This window comes from Phoca vitulina, unplaced genomic scaffold, assembly GCF_004348235.1.
Source record: "Phoca vitulina isolate PV1807 unplaced genomic scaffold, GSC_HSeal_1.0 scaffold29, whole genome shotgun sequence".
In the NCBI taxonomy this organism is placed as follows: domain Eukaryota; kingdom Metazoa; phylum Chordata; class Mammalia; order Carnivora; family Phocidae; genus Phoca; species Phoca vitulina.
In genome coordinates this window covers 12,613,903-12,633,526 of record NW_022589732.1, presented here as the reverse complement: position 1 = coordinate 12,633,526, position 19,624 = coordinate 12,613,903, and the positions used below count along the sequence as shown (strand labels likewise).

At 51.7% G+C, this 19,624-nt stretch overlaps 1 protein-coding gene across 1 annotated transcript in view; it reads right to left on the bottom strand.

Annotated features, from left to right (window-relative positions):
- Window positions 1–19,624, bottom strand: part of CDH23 (cadherin related 23) — a 359,724-nt gene that overhangs the window by 20,864 nt on the left and 319,236 nt on the right. The window contains 8 exon segments of the mRNA XM_032423932.1: window positions 677–802; window positions 2,122–2,224; window positions 3,298–3,405; window positions 3,945–4,154; window positions 4,607–4,740; window positions 9,524–9,704; window positions 10,374–10,493; window positions 10,797–11,018. Of these exon segments, the coding sequence (XP_032279823.1) occupies window positions 677–802; window positions 2,122–2,224; window positions 3,298–3,405; window positions 3,945–4,154; window positions 4,607–4,740; window positions 9,524–9,704; window positions 10,374–10,493; window positions 10,797–11,018 (1,204 nt within the window).

Sequence of the window (19,624 nt, the reverse complement as noted above, 5' to 3'; positions counted from 1 at the left end):
GGCAAGAGCCAGCCAGGAGGGGATAGAGAGAGACAGGGGCGTGATAGGGGAAAGAGACGAAAGTGGAGCGGGGAAGACAACGCAGTGATTTTCTTCCCTGAAGGCTCAACAAGCAGCGTTTAGGGAGGGCCCCCAGCGGCCAATTTTCTGTGATGAGCCTCTCCCCAGGTACCCTCTTCAGTGCTCCAGAGTCTTGCCTAGGACGAGGGACCCAGGGAGGAGCACTGACCTGCTCACCAGCATATCCCTTCCTGTTGTCACCTGTCACCAAGCTGGCCTCCTGTCCAGGACCGGACTGATGGGACACGGTCTCTGGGGAACTTTGGATGTGGTTTGAGGACAGACCTTTGGCTGCTTCTGGTGGACTAGGGGCCTGAGCCTCTGCCCGGGGCATGAGCAGATGGAGGGAGCAGGTTTGGGGGCTCATTGCCTAGGCTGAGAGCTTATGCACCAGCAGGTCCCTTGGGTTGGCTCCAAGCCTCCTGCTGGTTCCTCCTGCCCGGCCCCAGGGGGCTTAGTCCAGCTGCAAAATGGGGCTTGTGAGGAATGGGGTCCCCCCGGAGAGCCTGGATCTAGCGTGAGAAGGGAGGCCCTAGATCTAGCGGTGGGTCACTCCCACCCCAGCAGGAAGCCCTGGAGCCAGGCTGGGAGAGCTGGGGTGGCACGGAGCCCTCACCGGAGTGGTGGTCGATGTCGAAGAGACCACTCTGGGAGCCCAGCAGCTTGTAGGTCACCACGGCATAGACGTCCAGGTCTGCGTCCAGGGCCAGGATGGGCCCGTTGAGCACCGTGAGGGGGGTCCCTGGGCCAGGGGGAGAGGGGTCACTGCGGGGCCGACCTGGCCCCCGCCCGCCCCCTCCCCCACCCCGGCCCCGGTGAGCCATGGCTGACGATGGATGAGAGGGAGGGAGGTGAGGTGGACGGGGTGGGGAAGCCCTGGGCCGGGCTGCGGCAGCCTTGGCAGACTGACGCAGATGCCTGGGGAGCAGCCTCAAAGCCCTGCTGGGGAGAAAACACAACAACGGTGAGCAAGCCCTTCTGGCCCGCCCGGAGCGCGCCTGCCTTCCCAGCAGCCTTTGAGGGTCACTCCGTGGGAGGGTCGGGGGCTCCCTGAGTGTGTGGGCACTGTCTAGCTATGCACATCCAGCCCAGTCTGTCCACACGGGTGTGTTCAAGATGCTCTTTACAGGGGCCTGGCTGTACCCGGCTAGGAATATGTGATCCCCGCATGCGTGCAGGACTCCGTGGTCACGGTGGTGAGCACACACCCAGGAGTGCTGGCAGGCCAGGGTTCCCTGTGCTTGGGCACCTGTCTGCCGCTCCAAGTGGGCACGTTTGCACACGGGTACCTACGTGTGTGTCTGTGCGCATGAGCAAGCCCGCGCCGATGCCTTCCACGGGCACGTACTAGCATGTACGTGTGTGAGCACATACACAGGTGGGATTAAGAGGTGGAGGGGGAATGTCCAGCCAGAGACAGGAGCATCGTGGCTCATGTCTTTCTGAGTTAGAACCCAAGCTTCTGGGGCTGGGGAGGCTGGAGGAGGGGTGAGGGGGGCCTCCCCAGTGGCACGGTAAAAAGGAGAGTCTGTTCCTCTGAACAGGGTGAGGCTGGTCAGTGTACTTGTGCAGGGAAGGGGCTAGACTGGCCTACCTGGGGCCGCTTGGCCCCCCTCCTCTGATTATATGTGCTCCCTGAGCTTCCAGAAGCCTCTAGGATGCCCGTGTTCCTGGGGTGAGGGAGCAGGGAGGGGTGAGCTTACCCCTTTCCTGGGTAGTCTTCACGCCTTAATTGTCCCTCTTCGGGGGGTAATGGGGCGGCTTTCAGACCACTTTGGGAACCAATGACCACAGCTGTCTTTTCCAAGCAGATCTATGGCCTCTTTGGTTGGCCCCCAAGAGGTGTGGCAACCCGGGGCCCACCAGCCCCTCAAGAGCGGTGCCCCTTCCTCCCCTCCACACCCTTCTGCACCTGCGGGGTCTCTGGTCAGCCATGCGGTGAGGCTGCCTCCCCAGCCAGCCTTCAGCCGGGCCCCTATCAAGCGCAAGGGAGGTCCTCAGGCATCTGGGGCCCAGGTGGTGCCTCAGCAGCGGGAACTCCCAGGTGGGTCTGGCACCTACCAGCGGGAGCGTTCTCCATCACCTCTGCCTGGTAGGTGCTCTCAGTAAAGAGGGGATGGTTGTCATTCTCGTCTGCCAGAAAGATCAGCAGCAAGTCAAAATCCTGAGGGAGGCACAAGGGAGGGTTAGGTTGTAGGCCATGTTCTAGCAAAATGTTCCAGTGGGAGGAGGGTTGGTAGGTGGCGGGTTGAGGCGCAGAGGTAGAGGATTAAAAAGCCCACACTCAGGGTCCAGAGACCGGGGTTCAAGTCCCTGCTGTGCTAGCAGCTCACTTGGCGGCCTTGGGCAAATCATTTCCCCTATCCGGGCCTCAGTTTTCCAGTCTGGCAAATGGGAATCCTAACTCCTTCACAGAGGTATTGTGAAGTGAACAGGGTGGATGCAACTGGCATTTAATCACGTTCCATCTCCTGATAAGGAAGGAATTCAGGCAGGAAGATGACTCTTGGTTTTCAGACCCTGCAGGTCTGCCAGATACCCCAGTCTGGGCCCAACCAAACTCTCCCCCAGTGCTGTACCTTGTGCCTTTCAAAAACCACAGTAGGGTCCTTATCTTAGAACCTCTCCATACCCCTGGATGCTATCTCTGTTGCAGAGCTGAGCAAACCAAGGCCCAGAGGTGGGGTGGTTATTCAAAACCACAGGGCGAGGTAGCAGCAGTGCGGGGGTCCAGCCTCCCAGCTTCCCATCTCCCCCCAACTCAATGCTGCTGTTCATGGGCAGGTTCAGCAGCACAGGGTCATTGTCATTGATGTCCAGCACCCGAATCCCCACCAGCATCTGGGGTGCGTTGGGGAAGAGGAGGAAGTGATGGGCGCGAGATGGGGCAGGCGAGCAAGGGGGTGGTGATGGGTGGTGTGTGCCCAAGTATCAGTGGTTTGGGGAGAAAAGAGGATAGCTGGTGTTCATTGAGTGTTTGCCACGTGCCAGGCACAGTGCTGATGACTGTATAGATATTGGCTCCTTCTAGTCCCTTCCACAACTTTGGGGTAGGGATAGTCTTCATTTTGCGGAAGGGAAGGAAAATGGGGTAGGAGAGAAATCTGCCTGTCAAAGCCACACACCCAATGCCAGGTAGAACTGGGCTCACTTGGACACCTGAGCATCTAGCCCCCGGGCATGCTGCCGGCCACCTCCAAGCATGCAGCCCTGCTCCCCCGTGTCCTCCGGCCTCACCCTCCTGGCTATGCGTGGGTTCTCCGGGTTGTCCTTCACGGAAATGGTCAGCTTGTACTCTGGGACCTGCTCGCGGTCCAGTGGCCGGTTCACGGTGATGACCCCTGTCTGGGATGTGGAGGGCTGGTGAGCTGAGCAGCGACCTGGCCCCCATTGTAGGCTCTGGTCCACAGATGCCCAACTGCTTTGCCTGCAGCTGCAGAAGCAGCTGTGAATTCTGTCCCCAGATTGCCACAGATATGGTCTAGAAGGCCATCATGGGCTGGCGGGGTCTTGCCAGGGCAAGAGTGACCCACCAATGCCCGGGTCTTGCTCTCTCAGACGGGTGGGCCCCGAGAGCCCCGTGGTGCTAGAAGCTGGTAATACTCCAAGAGGACAATGAGGACTTCCCAGTGCATCTTGGTAATAAACCAAATGGAACTGAGGCTCCAGCCCCATCTCTGCACATGGCAAGCCTTGGGGGTGACGGGGACCCAGAGATGGCTCAGCTGGAAATCCAAGATTCCACACGACCCAGAGACTCCCCTGTCCCAGCAGAGGACAGAGGCTCGAGGAGGAAATTGAACCTGAAGACGCTCAGACAGCAGAGCAGAAAGCCTCTAGGGCTGGGCCCTCCTGTTGAGAAGGAACCCTGGGGCCCTCCCTACCGTGGCGTTGATGGAGAAGGCCCGCTCTCGGTTGCCTGCGGTGATGTTGAAGGTGAGGAGCGCGTTGCAGCCGCTGTCGGCGTCACTGGCCAGGATACGGGCGACGAAGCTGGAGACGGGGCTATTCTCACTGATGGTGATGTTCATGGGCAGGTTCAGCAGCACAGGGTCATTGTCATTGATGTCCAGCACCCGAATCCCCACCAGCATCTGGGGCGTGTTGGGGAAGAGGAGGAAGTGATGGGCGCGAGATGGGGCAGGCGAGCAAGGGGGTGGGGCAGTGATTGACGAAGGAAAGGCGCAGGCGGCCATGGAGAAGGAAGAGGTAGAGGAAGACAAGGATAATAAAAAAGGCATGAAGATGAAAATGAGGATAAGAAGCAAGCCGAAAGGGCAAAGAGGCAGAGCCGGGCAGAGGGCAGGGGGGAAACGGCAGAGTGACAGGTGCGGAGGCCTGGCTGGCTGGGTGGGGAGAGCTCTGAATGGCCATGACCACCAGGCCCCAGTGAGCCCCGAGAGGCACTGGCCAGCCTGTTAGGGGCTCTGCGGGTCTGGACTGGCTCCAGGTCAGCCTGGGGCCTCTCTGGGCACAAGGGTGGGCATATTAATAGGAACCTCTATGGAGAGTTGAGGTGGGCAGTGAGGGGAGCCCCTACACTCACCGTGGAGCTGAGAGGAGGCACCCCCCTGTCGCGGGCACAGATGGTCAGGTTGTAAAAGGCAATGGTCTCCCGGTCCAGCTCCACATCCTTCCGGACCCGTAGCACCCCCTCCACAGGAGAGATCACAAATTCCCCTGGGTGTTGCCCAGGGGAGGCTGGAGTGAGCTGGGAATGGCCAGGAGCTGTGGAAAGCCCTGGCCTCTCCCTGCTTCCTCTAGCGAGCCTTACTCACCAGGGGTGGGGGACAGCTGGGTGCGGGGCCTCCCGTGCCCCCAGCTTCAGATCCTCAGGGAGCCTGCCAAGGGCTGGGCAGGGCGGGAGTGAGGGGGACAGAGAGCTGCTTGGGTTGCAGGTGCTCATGGGCCCGCTTCTACCCCAGCGTGCCTGAGACACCGGTTCAGTTCCCTTCCCTGGGCCACACGCAGGACAGGGACTGACCCTAAGTAAGACGGTTATGTCGAAAAAAGTGGGGGCCCCTTTCTACACAAGCATCCTCTCACCACTCTTGATCAGAAAATGATTAATGAAGGTCTCGGGTACTTTGTGATGTACAATCCCTTCCAGATACCACGTCCTGGAAAACGGGGAAAGGGCAAAGCTTACTCCCAAGGGACGGCTTGCTAGTGGTGAGGCACAGGGCAGGACAGAGCGGAAGTGACTGAGGGCAGGGAAGCCCCCAGCTGCCCTCCATACAGCCTTGGTCTTGAGCCACAGCTGGTCTGTCAACAGGGTTCTGCCAGGCCCGGGGCCACCTCTTGGCCTCTTGTCAGACCTGACTTCTTGTCTTTGATGTTTTGGAAAGCCCTCAGCTGGCCCTTTGGCTTCAGTCCTTGTTTCGGCCTGGCTGAGGGGGCCGGATGTATGAGAGTGTCTACAGCAAGAACCTCAGATTCTCAGACTGGCCTGGAAGGGACCTCAGAGACCATCCAGGCCCTCGTGTCCTTTGGAAAATGAATCGAGAGTCCGGAGAAGGGTGACACCTTGTCTGAGCTCCCACAGCAAGTTCATTTCAGAACCAGTATTCAAATCCAGGGCTCTGGGCCTCAGCCTACTGCATCCATGGAACGGTGGTCTTTCTAGACACCTGGTCAGAGCGGACCAGGGCGGGAGGTTTGGGAGAGAAGGCTGAGCACAGGGAGCGGGTGGAGGGGAAGGGCAGAGGGGAGCAGATGGGAGCCCGGGTGGGTAGGAGAAGGGCAGGGAAGGGGAGTGAGGGAGGTGGGGTGGATGTGAGGAAGGGGGGCTGCCTCTATGCATGCCCCAGGAACTGGGGACAGAGAGAAAAGACTTCCTTCACTTTTCCTCTGACACCTGGGGGAAAGGCCCAGGGTGGGGCACTGACTTGCTCGTGGACACACAGCACACAGGGGCACGGCAAGGATGGGGGCCCTAACTGCCAACAATTCCCTCTGCCTGCTCCTTCCCATCCTACCTCACCATCCCTGTCCCCTCCCGTTGCTGCCCTGACTCCCGAACAGCCCTTCTGTGCCCCCCACCACCCACAGCCTCACAGGCCACACCCTCCCAGGGGGGTGGAAGCTGTCGGAAGCAGGATTTCCTGAGCCTGACACTCCAAGGTCTCACAAGAGTTGGGGATTCCCTTTCTCGGGGTTTCCCAGCCCTACCTGGGCCCCTGACCATGTGTGAACAGATGGCCTCCAACCCTTTCTCCAAAGCCAGCCACCCTCTTGAAGGAAGGAAAAGGGTTCTGAGAGCTCAGAAGGCCAGGCCTAAGGCTCTGGGGGACTGGGCCCAAGCTAGACCCCCATGAGATCAGCTCAAGGACTGCAGATTGGGGAGGTGGACCGGCCAAGGACTCCAGGACTCATTATTCTCGGCAGCTTGCCCCCAGGGAACTCCCCAGCATTCCACTCCTTTTGGAGACAGGGGTTAAATACAGAGGCTTTCCATCTGCATCCTAACTTCACTCCCATGTGCTTGTGGGCATGTGACTGAGCTTTGCCTCGATGTCCTCATATGGAAAATGGGCCAATAAAGAGGTACCATTGCATGGTGGCGCTGGGACCGGACAAGGCCTGGTCGACGTCATGTGTGCTGGACCCATGGCAGGTCTTGGTGTCATTACAGGAACCCGGAAGGGAAGCCCAGGCAGTCCTCTGAAGGAAGTGGGGGCTTTCAGGGAGGATGAGGATGGACGGAGCGGGCTTGATGGAAGGGACAGCTGGAGGTCCCGAGAAGGCTAAGGTTAGCGGGAGGGGCTCCAGGGGATAGGGCCTGTTTCCCAACTATTGCTTGCCGTATGTTGTCTGCAGAGCCTGGTGGGGCTCGCGAGAACCCTGTCGTCCCTGATGTCTCCCCAGCCACAGGAGCCCCTCCAGGCTCAGGCTGCAGTGCTGGGAGCTGGGTGGCCCAGGGCATGTGCCTCTCCCGTCCGTGTGTCACCCAGCCGGCTCTCCACAGAAAACCGTCCTGATGCGTAGTGTGTCAGGTTTTCAAGTTACCACCGTGGTGTCACTGAACCTGGAGGTAGGAGGCGCTGCGGGGAGTGGACGCTGTGCCTTGTGGGAGCCAGTCAGCCATGCCCCCAGGTTACCCCTCCCTCCCCCCCACCCCAGCCTTCCCTTGTCTATCCTGAAATGGGGCAGTGCTCTGTGATCCTGAAGTTATCTTTGGGCTCTTCCTTCCTAGGGGAAGGGGACTCCAAGCTTCTCTTACTCCTCCAGGCGGGGGGGGGGGGTGCCTCTCAGTCTCCTGGGACACCCCACATGACCCTTAATTCCTATGGCTGACCGTGATCATGTGTCAATTTAACTGGGAGGTTTGGCTCAAGGCTCCAAAAACCCATGGTACGGAGCCGCCTACAGTTTGTTACGATACAGGCGTGAGCCCTGTACCCCAAAGCTGGGTGCAGTGAGGGCCTCTTGCTAGGAAGGGGCTCAGCCGCTTGCCCAGCAGCCGCCCCTCAGTGAAGCTTCGGCAGCCTCCCGAACAGGCGCCGGAACTCCCATGCAATGATAAGGCCTCCATGGTTGGGAGAATAACAGAGAAAGTCCCTCACTGTGCTGGTTTTGGGAAAGGAAGACAGGGCTTGGCCAGAGAAGGGACTTTTGGGACATGAAAGGGTGGCCTGTCAGAATGGAGTGACCTCCTGCAAGCTCAGGGTAGCAGGGGCTCCAAGTCTTGCCCTACAGAAGTGGAGTTTTAGCCTCCTGATGGCGGATTCTACCCTTGGAGCTCTCGTCTGTCTCCTTCCCCGGTGCGGGCCTTGCATCTCGTGGCTTTGCGTATCTCTGTGCTGACAGCTCCCAGGTACCTGCCTCCAGCAGAGACCTCCCTCCTGAACCCCTGGCTTGTGCATCTAAGCCCCACCTGACATCTCACAGCTCCCCTCATCCCCCACACCTGCTCCTGGGGCAGCCTCCCCACAAGCAGACGGTCATGCCCTCTCTCTCCAGTTGCTCAGACCGAAAGCCTGGTGTCATCTTAAGACTTTCTCCACATCTACTAAGTCAGCACATCCTGTTGGTTCCAGCTCTGAGATATACCAGAGCTCTGTCTACTTCACCGTCACCACCTCTGGTGCGAGCAGCCTGGTCCCAGCCACACCATCTGTAGCCTGAGTGACTGCAACAGGCTCCTGTGGTCCCCCTGCTCCCACTCCTTAACCTCAACGGTCTGTTCTGAGCACGGGAATCAGAGTGGCCCTGGTAACAGCTAAGTCCAATTGTGTGCCTCCTGTGCTCCAAGCCCTCCTATGGTTCCCAGATCACTTGGAGCCAAAGCCGTGTCCTCATCATGGTCAGCAAGGCCCAAGAACATCTGGAGCTACTACCTCTCTGACCTCATCCCTTCCTGCTCCTCCGCTCGCTCGACTTCACACCAGCCACTGGCGTTCACACATGTGAACATGCCAGGCGTGTCTGGCCTCAGGGCCTTTGCACTTGCTGTTCCCTCTGCCTGGAATGGTCTTCCCCAGATGTCCACATGACCTGCTCCTCCTTCCTTCAGGTCTTTGCTCAAATGTCACCTCCTCCCTGAGCACCCTATCCAGAACTGCAGCTTTCACCTGGCATGTCCCATCTCTTGGCTTTATGTTTCTCCATAACACTTAGCACCTCCCAACATACTAAGTTATCTCCTCAGCCACGTAGGTTCCTCGCCTGTGTCTTCCCACTGGAACGCGTGTCTGTTTTGTACCATCCCGCATCCTCAGCACCTGGAATATGATTGGCATATGGTAGGTGCTCAATAAATATTTATTGAATGATCAATTGATCAATTGAAAATCAGGATGTTTCACAAAGATTTGGATTTCTAGCTTTTGTCTTTAAGGTGGGAAGACCTCGCCCCTGTGGGCCTGCATGTTGACACAGCCACACTGGCCAGAGCTGAGCGAGGCCATCACAGCCCCCACTACTCCCTACTGTCTTGCCTGGACCCCTTCCCCCATGTGTGTCCCCGGCCTGACACTGGAAGGCCTTTGAGTTTGAAATTCTGACTCTGCAGAAACGAGTAGAAACTGACTTGAGGAACCGCTGTGGCCAGGGCCAGCCCTGCTCTTCACCTGAGGACAAGCACCGAGGTAGCTGTGAAGCCTATTCATGGTAACAAGTTGTGTGGAAAAATCTGGGTGCTGAATGCATCTGGGGGTTCCTGAAGGTTTGGGGCAAGGATATTCATCCTCCCTCCGCCCTGGAGTCTTTCCTCTGGGTATGATGCAGGGGCATTTTCTATCTGATTCTCAAAGGGGTCTCTGACCCTTCAAGGCTACCAGTCTCAGATTTCAGAATGTTCTCACATATCCCTGTGAAGAACGGGTGGGGAGAAGAGTATTTCCATCATCTTATGGGTGGGGAAACTGAGGCCCAGAGAGCACAAGGCCACGACTCCTAAGTGGGGTGGGGCAGAGGCCCCCAGGTTGTTCTGCCCTCCATGCCTGGCTCAGGCCCCACTCACCCAGAGGGTCTCCATCCACGATGCTGTATTCCACCTGCCCGTTGGGGCCTGAGTCCTGGTCGTAGGCCAGGAAGGTCCACACTCGGGGCCCCGGCTGGCCCTCGGTGACATCAAACGGCCCCTCATAGTCTCGGGGAAAGGTGGGCACATTGTCATTGATGTCATTCACGTTCACAAGTACCTGAGATGGTGGACAAGCATAGCTGGGGCTGCATCCCGGCTAGCCCTGTGCTGAGCCCAGTTCCCTCATCTGTAAAGTGGGTCTGATAATCCTGTCTCAGAGGGCTGATGCAAGAATCCTCAGGGATCATGGTTGGTTGGGGGGGCTTTTAAGCTATGCCTATGGATAAGTTACTGTCATTGTCAAAGCCTTTTTATGGGCATAATCGTCGTATTGTTCATAATAATGCTACACATTTCTATTTATTGCCTCACTACGGTCATTTCCCATGGTCTCATCCGCTCTGCCCATGCCCTGACAAGTCTCTACTATCTCCGTTTCATGGAGGAGGAAAGTGCAGCTCAGGCAGGCTAAATGACTCGCCTAGAGTCACACAGCTAGGGAGCCGAAGAGCAGGGGTATGAGCTTCTGTTGGTTTGACCAGAGTTTGTGCTCTTCCCATGAAGGGGAGGAAGGCAGGTGTCATCATCTGTCTGACAGATGCAGCCACGCAGAGAAGTTCAGTAACCTCCTCAAAGTCACACAGCAAATTTGGCTGAGTTGCCAAGACCAGGACAGGGCTCTCGGATTTAGGTGTTTCTCCTGGACAATCTTCCCTTTTCCCCTTCCCCGATAGAGCTTTCTGGGCCCTGTCCTCCCCCACGTTGAGGCTATGTCCCACCCACCCACCGTGGTGGTAGAGGTGAGGCGCTGAGACAAGATCGGGCACTGGTCCGTGGCAGTGACGATCAGAGTGTAGTGGCCATGGCTAATCTCATAGTCCAGCTCCTTGGCAGCAGTGATGACGCCCTGGGGGATAACAGAGGGGACAAGGGTGGATCAATGGGTGGTGGGTCTGGGGCACCCCGGGGACCAGCTTCTTCATGGGGTACCCTCAGACCACCCCAGGAAGTGTGCTCTGACATCCCGGCCATGATGGGGAGCCCTTGTTGCCGTCCCACAAGCTTTGCTTCCTTCTGCACTGGCTGCCCCCACACTTTCCTCCCAGACTCCATCTTTGCTCTGCTCCCACCTCCCATGATGTCATTGAGGTCCCTTCCAATCCCCTTAGCCACCTGAACCTCCTCCTAAACCCCACCATCAGCTGCTGACCGTGTGTCTGTCGATATGGAAGGTGTTGATGATATTGCCTGCGACAATGGCATAGTTAACTGTGCCATTGGGCCCTTCGTCCAGGTCTAGCGCCTGGATGGTGATGAGGCTAGTGTTGATTGTGTCTGGGCCCTCATCCAGTAAAATCTTGTAGTGGGGCTGCTGGAACACTGGTGCATTATCATTCTCGTCCACGATGGTCACGTACACGTGAGTGGTGGCCTGTGAAGAAGAGTGTGGTCAGGTTCCTTGGTCAGCTAGCTAGAGGGGTTGAGGTGGACCTGGCTGGATAGTCTCCTAGGCTGGGATCACTTAGAATGATCCAATATGGTGAGAGAAAGAAAGAAGAATGAGAGGGTAGGAAGTCACAGGCTGGTAGAGGAGGAAATCAGAGAGGTTCCTCCAAAAGCCAAGCTAGGTAACAGTTTAGGTCCAAGATGGCACCACCATAGCTTTGTCTGTGTCCATGGCAGACATCACTAATCAATCGTGGCACTGCTGAGGCTAGAAACAGCCTCATGATCCTTGTCAGCACAGTGACCTAGCAATTCAAATTAGCATATGAGATGAACCCTAGTAACCACCCCCAGCGACAGCTTTGGTTGGGCTGGGGCCTTACTGACCCTGGGCCTCCTGCCAGATCACCAAAGGCATGAATGTGATGTTCTCAGTCCAACACAGTATTAAGCTTCACCCACTGTTCATGTAAATGAAGAAATACCCATTTTCAGCATTTTTAAAAGGGAAGACATTGGGTTTCGGGCACTTAAATGGGCAGAATTTATTGAACCATGAAGAATAAAGCTTACAGAACATGACTTCACTGCAACAACATTTTCTGCAACATATTTTCCTGCAATTGGCCATTTCTGGCTGATACTTGGTCTAATCAGACCACATGAAATGTCCAGCCGGTTGGAACTCAGTGATCGGCACTCAAGAACCATAGAGAGATGACAGATGTGGCACTTTGCAAGCAGAGTAGATAAATGAGAGAAGGAAATTAGTCACGTGCTGATATTCTCTGTCCCTCGCGCTGCCCCCCTTCCATTCTCTGCTTCTCCACCTGGGAGGACATCCCCTGTGGGCCATCTCATCTGGGCTCCCTTGCCATCTGGCTTCCAGATGGGTTTCACCAACAGGAGGTCCTGGCAGAAGCCAGGAGGAGGGAAGAAAGAGAGGTGGGGCATTTCTTCCACATTCCTTCCTTTCCTCCCTGTAGTTCTGCCAGTGGCTGTGTTTTTCCTGCTGGGTGGCCCTTCTCCCATGACTCCAGCTCCCACTGGGCTCATGCAACTCACCTCCTCTTATTGTCCTTTTGGATGTGTGGGTGGTAATGGCTTCCTGCAGTTGCTAGTCTATTGGTGCTTCACCAGCCCTCTGTAAACAGTCCCCCCATTAAACTCTCTTCAGTTGAGCCCTGAGTGTGCCATCTGTTTCCTGCTGGGACCTTGACTAATACAAGCTATGATTAGTGACTAATATAAGATAATAAAGTTATAATAACTGCAAAGATGTCTGGGTAGAGAGAATAAGACTAGACCATTGCCAAGGCCACAGAACAGAAAGCAAATGATACAAAAAGCTGGATGTAGACAGCTTGTGCACCTCTTTTTCCTGGGGCTTTGGAACCCACCTTGGGTGGCTCTAGAACCACCTGTGGAGGGACAGATGGGCAGCAGACCTAGACCCAAGAAGATTTTCATTGCCCCTGAGGAGGCAATGAGTCCACTGAGCTGCAGCTGTGGATCTTGGAGGGGTGGGTGTTAGGTGGTTGCTAAAGTTGTTTCCAAAGCAGGTAGGGTTGGCACCCTTGAGATGGAGCTCTGTGACCTTGGGCATATCTCATTTCCTTTTTTGGACCTTTTCTGTTAATAAAGAACCTGACTTGATACCTACAGTTCCTTCCAGCTCAAATATTCTGGAGTTCTGGTCTGCTGTCATCAGTCACATGGACTAAATCCCACCATCAGGGAGGCATTCTTCTGGGTCTTAGAATCTCAATGAATCTTTATAAAAACAATAATCACACAGAGAGGGGAAATGCCTTATTTTAACATTGCTCAAACTTTTCTACCAGAGAGGGAACTTGCACAAAGTCTGAGGAATACTCTGGAGTGTCTGTCTTAAGAAGGAAATATCTTCAAAATCTCTCATGTTATCTTTGAAAGCTCATAGGGATTTTAAGAAATGGACAGTAATACAATAATAGTAGAGGACTTCAATGCCCCACTTACCTCAATGGATAGGTCATCCAGACAGAAAATCAACAAGGAGATATTGGCCTTAAACTACACATTAGACCCGATGGACTTAATAGGTATATAGAGAACATTTCATCCCCAAACTACAGAATACACATTCTTTTTAAGTGCACATGGATCATTCTCCAGGATAGATTACATGTTAGGCCACAAAACAAGTCTTAATTCAAGAAGACTGAAATCATATCAAGCATCTTTTCTGACCATGATCGTATGAAACCAGAAATCAATTACAAGAAGAAAACTTTAAAAAACACAAATACGTAAAGGCTAAACAACATGTTACTAAACAACAATGGGTCCATGAAGAAATCAAAGGGAAAATAAATACCTTGAGATGAATGAAAATGAAAATACAACTTTCTAAAATCTGTGGGAGAAAGCAAAAACAGTTCTAAGAGGAAAGTTCATAGTTATACAGGTGTACCTCAAGAAACAAGAGAAAATCCCAAATAAACAATTTAACTTTATACCTAAAGGGACTAGAAAAAGAACAATCAAAGCCCAAAGTTAGTAAAAGGAAGAAATAAAGACCAGAGTGGCAATACGCAGAGACTTAAAAAACAATAGCAAGGTCAATGAAACTAAAAAGTAGGAAATGTAACCTTTTGAGATGGAATTATGAAGAAACAGAAAATCTGAATAGACTGATTACAAGTAATAAAATTTAATCAGTAATTTTAAAACTCCTCCCAAAACAAAAGTCCAGCACCAGACAGCTTTGCAGGTAAATTCTGCCAAATATTTAAAGAAGAGTTAGGAGTTAACCTCCTCAATTATTCTAAAAAGTTGAAGAGGAAGGAATGCTTCCAAACTTATTTTATGAGGCTGGGATTACCCTGATACAAAACCAGGCAAAGACATCATGAAAAAAGAAAATTACAGGCCAATATCCCTGGTGAACATAGATGCAAAAATCCTCAACAATTAGCAAACTGAATTCAACGATACATTAAAAGGATCACACACCGCAATCAAGTGGCATTTATTCCAGGGATGCAAGAATGGTTCGACATCCACAGAGCAATCAACCTGATACACTATGTTAGCAAAACGAAGGATAAAAATCATATGATAATCTCAATAGATGCAAAAAGAGCATCTGACAAAATTTAACACCCATTTATGATAAAAACTCTAAACAAAATTGTATAGAAGGAACATACTTCATCACAGTAAAGGCCATATATAACAAAACCACAGCTAGCATCATCAATGTCAAAAAGCGGAAAGCTTTTCCTCTAAGATCAGAAATAAGACAAGAATGTCCACTCTTACCACTTTTATTCAATATAGTATTGGAAGTCTTAGCCACAGCAATTAGACAAGAAAAAGAAATAAATGGCATCCAAATTGGGAATGGAAGAAATAAAACTGTTATTATTTGCAGATGACATGCTACTATACATAGAAAACCTTAACAACTCCACCAAAAAACTATTAGAACTGATAAACGAGGGGCACCTGGGTGGCTCAGTCATTAAGCATCTGCCTTCAGCTCAGGTCATGATCCCAGCGTCCTGGGATGGAGCCCCACATTGGGTTCCCTGCTCAGCGGGAAGCCTGCTTCTCCCTCTCCCACTCCCCCTGCTTGAATTCCCTCTCTCGCTATGTCTCTCTCTGTCAAATAAATAAATAAAATCTTCAAAAAAAAAAAAAAAAGAACTAATAAATGAATTCAATAAAGTCACAGGATACAAAATTGACATACATGAATTGATTGTTTCTGTGTACTAATAATAAGCTATCATAAAGAGAAATTAAGAAAACAATCCCATTTACAATTACATCATAGAGAATAAAATACCTGGGAATAATTTTAACCAAGGAAGTGAAAGACCTGTAAGACATTAATGAAAGGAATTGAAGATGACACACAAAAAATGGAAAGATATACCATGCTCATGGATTGTAAGAATTAATATTGTTAAAATGTCCGTAATATCCAAAGGAATCCACAGATTCAGTGCAATCCCTATCAAAATACCAAAGGCATTTTTCACAGAACTAGAACAAAGAATCCTAAAATTTGTATGAAACCACAAAAGACCCCCAATAGCCAAAGCAATCTTGAAAAAGGACAGAACTGGGAAGATCATGACCCCTGGTTTCAAACTGTACTACAAAGCTACAGTAATCATAATAGTGTGGTACTGACACAAAAACAGACACACGATGATGAATAGAATAAAACAGAGAGTCCAGAAAAAACCTTAGGCATATATGGTCAATTAATCTATGACAAAGGAGGCAAGAATATACAATGGGAAGAAATTTAAAATGGATTAAAGACTTGAATGTAAGACCTGAAACCACAAAATTCCTAGAAGAGAACATAAGCAGTGAGCTCTCTGACATCAGTCTTAGCAATATTTTTTTTTGGCTCACTCCCTTGAGGCAAGGGCAACAAAGGCTAAAATAAACAAACAGGACTACATCAAACAAAAAAGTTTGCATGCAAACCATCAACAAAACAAAAAGGCAACTACTAAATGGGAGAAGATAATTGCAAATCATATCTCCAATAAGGGGTTAATATCTAAAATATATAAAAAACTCACACCTTAACAACCAAATAACCCGAATAAAAAATGTGCAGAGGGCTTGATAGACATTTTTTTTTAAAAGATTTTATTTATTTATTTGACAGAGAGAGACAGCTAGAAAGGGAACATAAGCAGGAGGAGTGGGAGAGGGAGAAGCAGGCTTCGCGCGGAGCAGGCAGCCTGATGCAAAGCTCAATCCCAGGACCCTGGGATCACGACCTGAGCTGAAGGCAGACGCTTAATGACTGAGCCACCCAGGCACCCTGAATAAACATTTCTCTAAAGAAGACATACTGACGGCCAATAGGCACATGAAAAGATGCTCAACATCACTCATCATCAGGGAAATGCAAAATCAAAACCACAATGAGATATCACCTTACACCTGTCACTATGGCTCTTATCAAAAAAAAAAAAAAAAAAAAAAAAAAAAAGAAAGAAAAATCACAAGTGTTCTAGTTCAATGGAACAGAATAGAAGTCCCAGAAATAAACCCACAATGATACGGTCAATTAGTCTTCGACAAAGCAGGAAAGAATATTCAGTGGGAAAAAAAATCTCTTCGACAAATGGTACTGGGAAAACTGGGCAGCTACATGCAAAAGAATGATACTAGACCACTTTTTTCCACCAAACACAAAAATAAATTCAAAATGGATGAAAGACCTAAATGTGAGACCTGAAACCATAAAAATCCTAGCAGAGAGCACAGGCAATAATGTCTCTGACATCGGCCGTAGCAACATTTGTCTCCTGTGGCAAGAAAAATGAAACCAAAAATAAACTATTGGGACTACATCGAAATAAAAAAGTTTCTATACAGGGAAGGAAACCATCAACAAAACTAAAAGGCAACCTATAGAATGGGAGAAGATATTTGCAAGTGACATATCCGATAAAGGGTTAGTATCCAAAATATATAAAGAACTTAAACAATTCAACACTCCTCAAACAAATAATCCAATTAAAAAAATGGGCAGAAGAAATGAACAGACATTTCTCCAAAGAAGACATACAGATGGAAAACAGACACATGGAAAGATGCTCAACATCACTCATCATCAGGGAAATACAAATCAAAACCACGATGAGATGCCACCTTACACCTGTCAGAGTGGCTAAAATAAAACACACACACACACACACACACACACACACACGAAACAAGTGTTGGTGAGGATGTGGAGAAAAAGGAACGATTGTGCATTGTTGGTGGGAATGCAAACTGTGGAAAACCGTGTATGGAGGTTCCTCAAAAAGTTAAAAATAGAATTACTGTATGATCCAGTAATCACACTACTGGGTATTTACCCCCAAAATACAGAAACACTAATTCCAAGGGATACATGTACCCAGATGTTTACAGCAGCATTATTTACAATGGCCAAATTATGGAAGCAACCCAAGTGTCCATTGATAGATGAACAGATGCAGAAGATGTGGTATATATATACAATGGAAGATGACTCAGCCATTAGAAAATGAAATCTTGCCATTGTGAAAACGTGGATGGGTCTAGAGAATATTATGCTAAGTGAAATAAGTCAGATAAAGAAAGAAAAATGCCGTATAACTTCATTTACGTGTAGAATAAAAAAAACACAAACGAACAAACAGAACAAAACGAAACAGAAACAGACTTATAGATACAGGAACAAATTGCTGGTTACCAGAGCGGGGAGGGGTGGGGGGGGCAGGTGAACTAGGTGAAAGGGATTAAGGGGTACAAACTTCCACTTACAAAATAAATAAGCCGCGGGGATGAAAAGTACAGCATAGAGGATAGAGTCAATAATATTGCAATAACTTTGTATGGTGACAGATGGTGACTAGACTTAGCCCAGGGATCACTTCACAGTGTATAAAATATTGAATCGGGGGCGCCTGGGTGGCTCAGTTGGTTGAGCGACTGCCTTCGGCTCAGGTCATGATCCTGGAGTCCCAGGATCGAGTCCCGCATCGGGCTCCCTGCTCGGCGGGGAGTCTGCTTCTCCCTCTGACCCTCCCCCTTCTCATGCTCTCTCTCTCTCTAATAAATAAAATAAAATATTAAAAAAAAAAATAAAATAAAATATTGAATCGCTAGGATATACACTCGAAACTAGTAGAATATTGTATGTCAATTATATGTCAATAAAGGGTGGATGCCTCAAATGCTGGAGAAAAGATGACCATCTAGGAAGGCCGGTGTTCATTTCACGGCTCTGCATGGTCCTGGATACAGCTGTGAGCACTCACCACCCACAGGCGCCCCGCATGGAGTCCTCCCAAGACCTCTGAGATGACAGTAGAGCCCAAGAGTGCCACCTTGCAGGGAAGGGGCTCTTTCCAGCCTCACAGATGGGAGTCGTGGTGCTGGCCTGCCCCACTTCCCCAGACTCCCAGAAGTTGGTCTTACCATCAGGGAGGTTGCAGGGGCTGGGAGAAGGGGCTGCCCCACAAGCCCCTTCTCTCTGCAACCAGGCCTGAGCATGGGAGGGAGAGGGGGGTCTGGCTTCCTGCGGCCTCTCGAATAAGGAGGAAGTCAGTGCCCCAAAGGCCCTCCCAGCTGAGTCCTTCCTGCCCTGGCACTTAGGAAACAGTGCTTCAGGTTTCTGGACATGCCCACACCTTGGGCAATGCCTCTGTGTCTCACTCTGATGCAAACCCAGGAGGCTCACTAGTTGGCAGTGGGGCAGGGAGGAAGGAAGTGGAGGGGAGCTCAGGTGTTCTAGCCCACTGGAGGAGGGGACGGCTGGCCGTGGCTTCCCTCCCGATAGATAATCCCGTGCTCTCTTTATCCACCTTCTAGGCCCTGGAACCGAGGGAGTCTGGTCTCAAGGGTGGTCTGGGAGAGGCCAGGTGCTCTAGGGTCTCACCCTTCAGTGACCCCCCACCTCACCTCTGTCAGAGGCTGGCCACGGATGGAAGAGGGCCCAGGATCCACCTGATTGCAATCGGCTTTCTTCCTCCTATGGGTAGAAGAGCTCACACTTTGCCAGAAGGAAAGGCCCTGGGCTGTTTCCCAACATGGGGTCACAAGGTCAGGATCATGATGAAGGACCCAGTTATGTCCTGGCAGTCTCTGGCCCGTCTCAGGGGGACTGGCCATGTAATAAAAGCACGATGCCCACCTTTCCTCTGTATAGCCTTCCCGTCCCAGGATGAGGACTGAGAGCTCCCAGAGAGCCTCTGACTAGGGCAAAGTCACCCACGGGACACCCAGAATTCCTGGCTACCATTCAGTTCCACTACCCTGATTCCCACCCCAGATGGACTCTGGCTGTCCTCTGTCCTTCAGCCTGGGGCCGTGTGAGCTCAAGACAGCTAGTGGGCCATCAAAGCCCTTAGAAGCTTCAGCAAGGCTGGGGTAAACAGTACAATGGCTGTGCCCCTCCTTCCCCTGACCCCTGGCCCTAGCCACTGCCACCCCCATTCCTTCATTTAGGAAGCCCCTTGCTCAGTTATCTGTTTGTCCATTCAGATAAGAGTGCTTTATTTTTTTATTTTATTTTTTTTTTAAAGATTTTATTTATTTATTTGAGAGAGAGAGAATGAGACAGAGAGAGCACATGAGAGGGGGGAGGGTCAGAGGGAGAAGCAGACTCCCTGCCGAGCAGGGAGCCCGATGCGGGACTCGATCCAGGGACTCCAGGATCATGACCTGAGCCGAAGGCAGTCGCTTAACCAACTGAGCCACCCAGGCGCCCGAGATAAGAGTGCTTTAAACACCTTCTCTGTGCCCAATTTTGTGCCAGGGACTCAGAATCCTCAGGCAGAGGCTCTGGTCCCCCAAAGTTCACAGTCTAGCTCAGGCGGGCAGGTACGCCCAGGTGCAAATCAGCTGGTTGGCAACTTGGGTGTGACAGCAGAAGGGAGTGTGAACAGTGAGGCCTGGAGGGGTGCCCAGTGGGGAGGCTCAGTACCCTTGGGGAAGGGGAAGGACTTGAGCTGAGCCCTGAGGGAGAGGGGAGGCGGGAGACACCACCAGTGGTGCCAGTGCTGGGTGGGGGTGCAGGAGTGGAGGACTGGGGAGGCA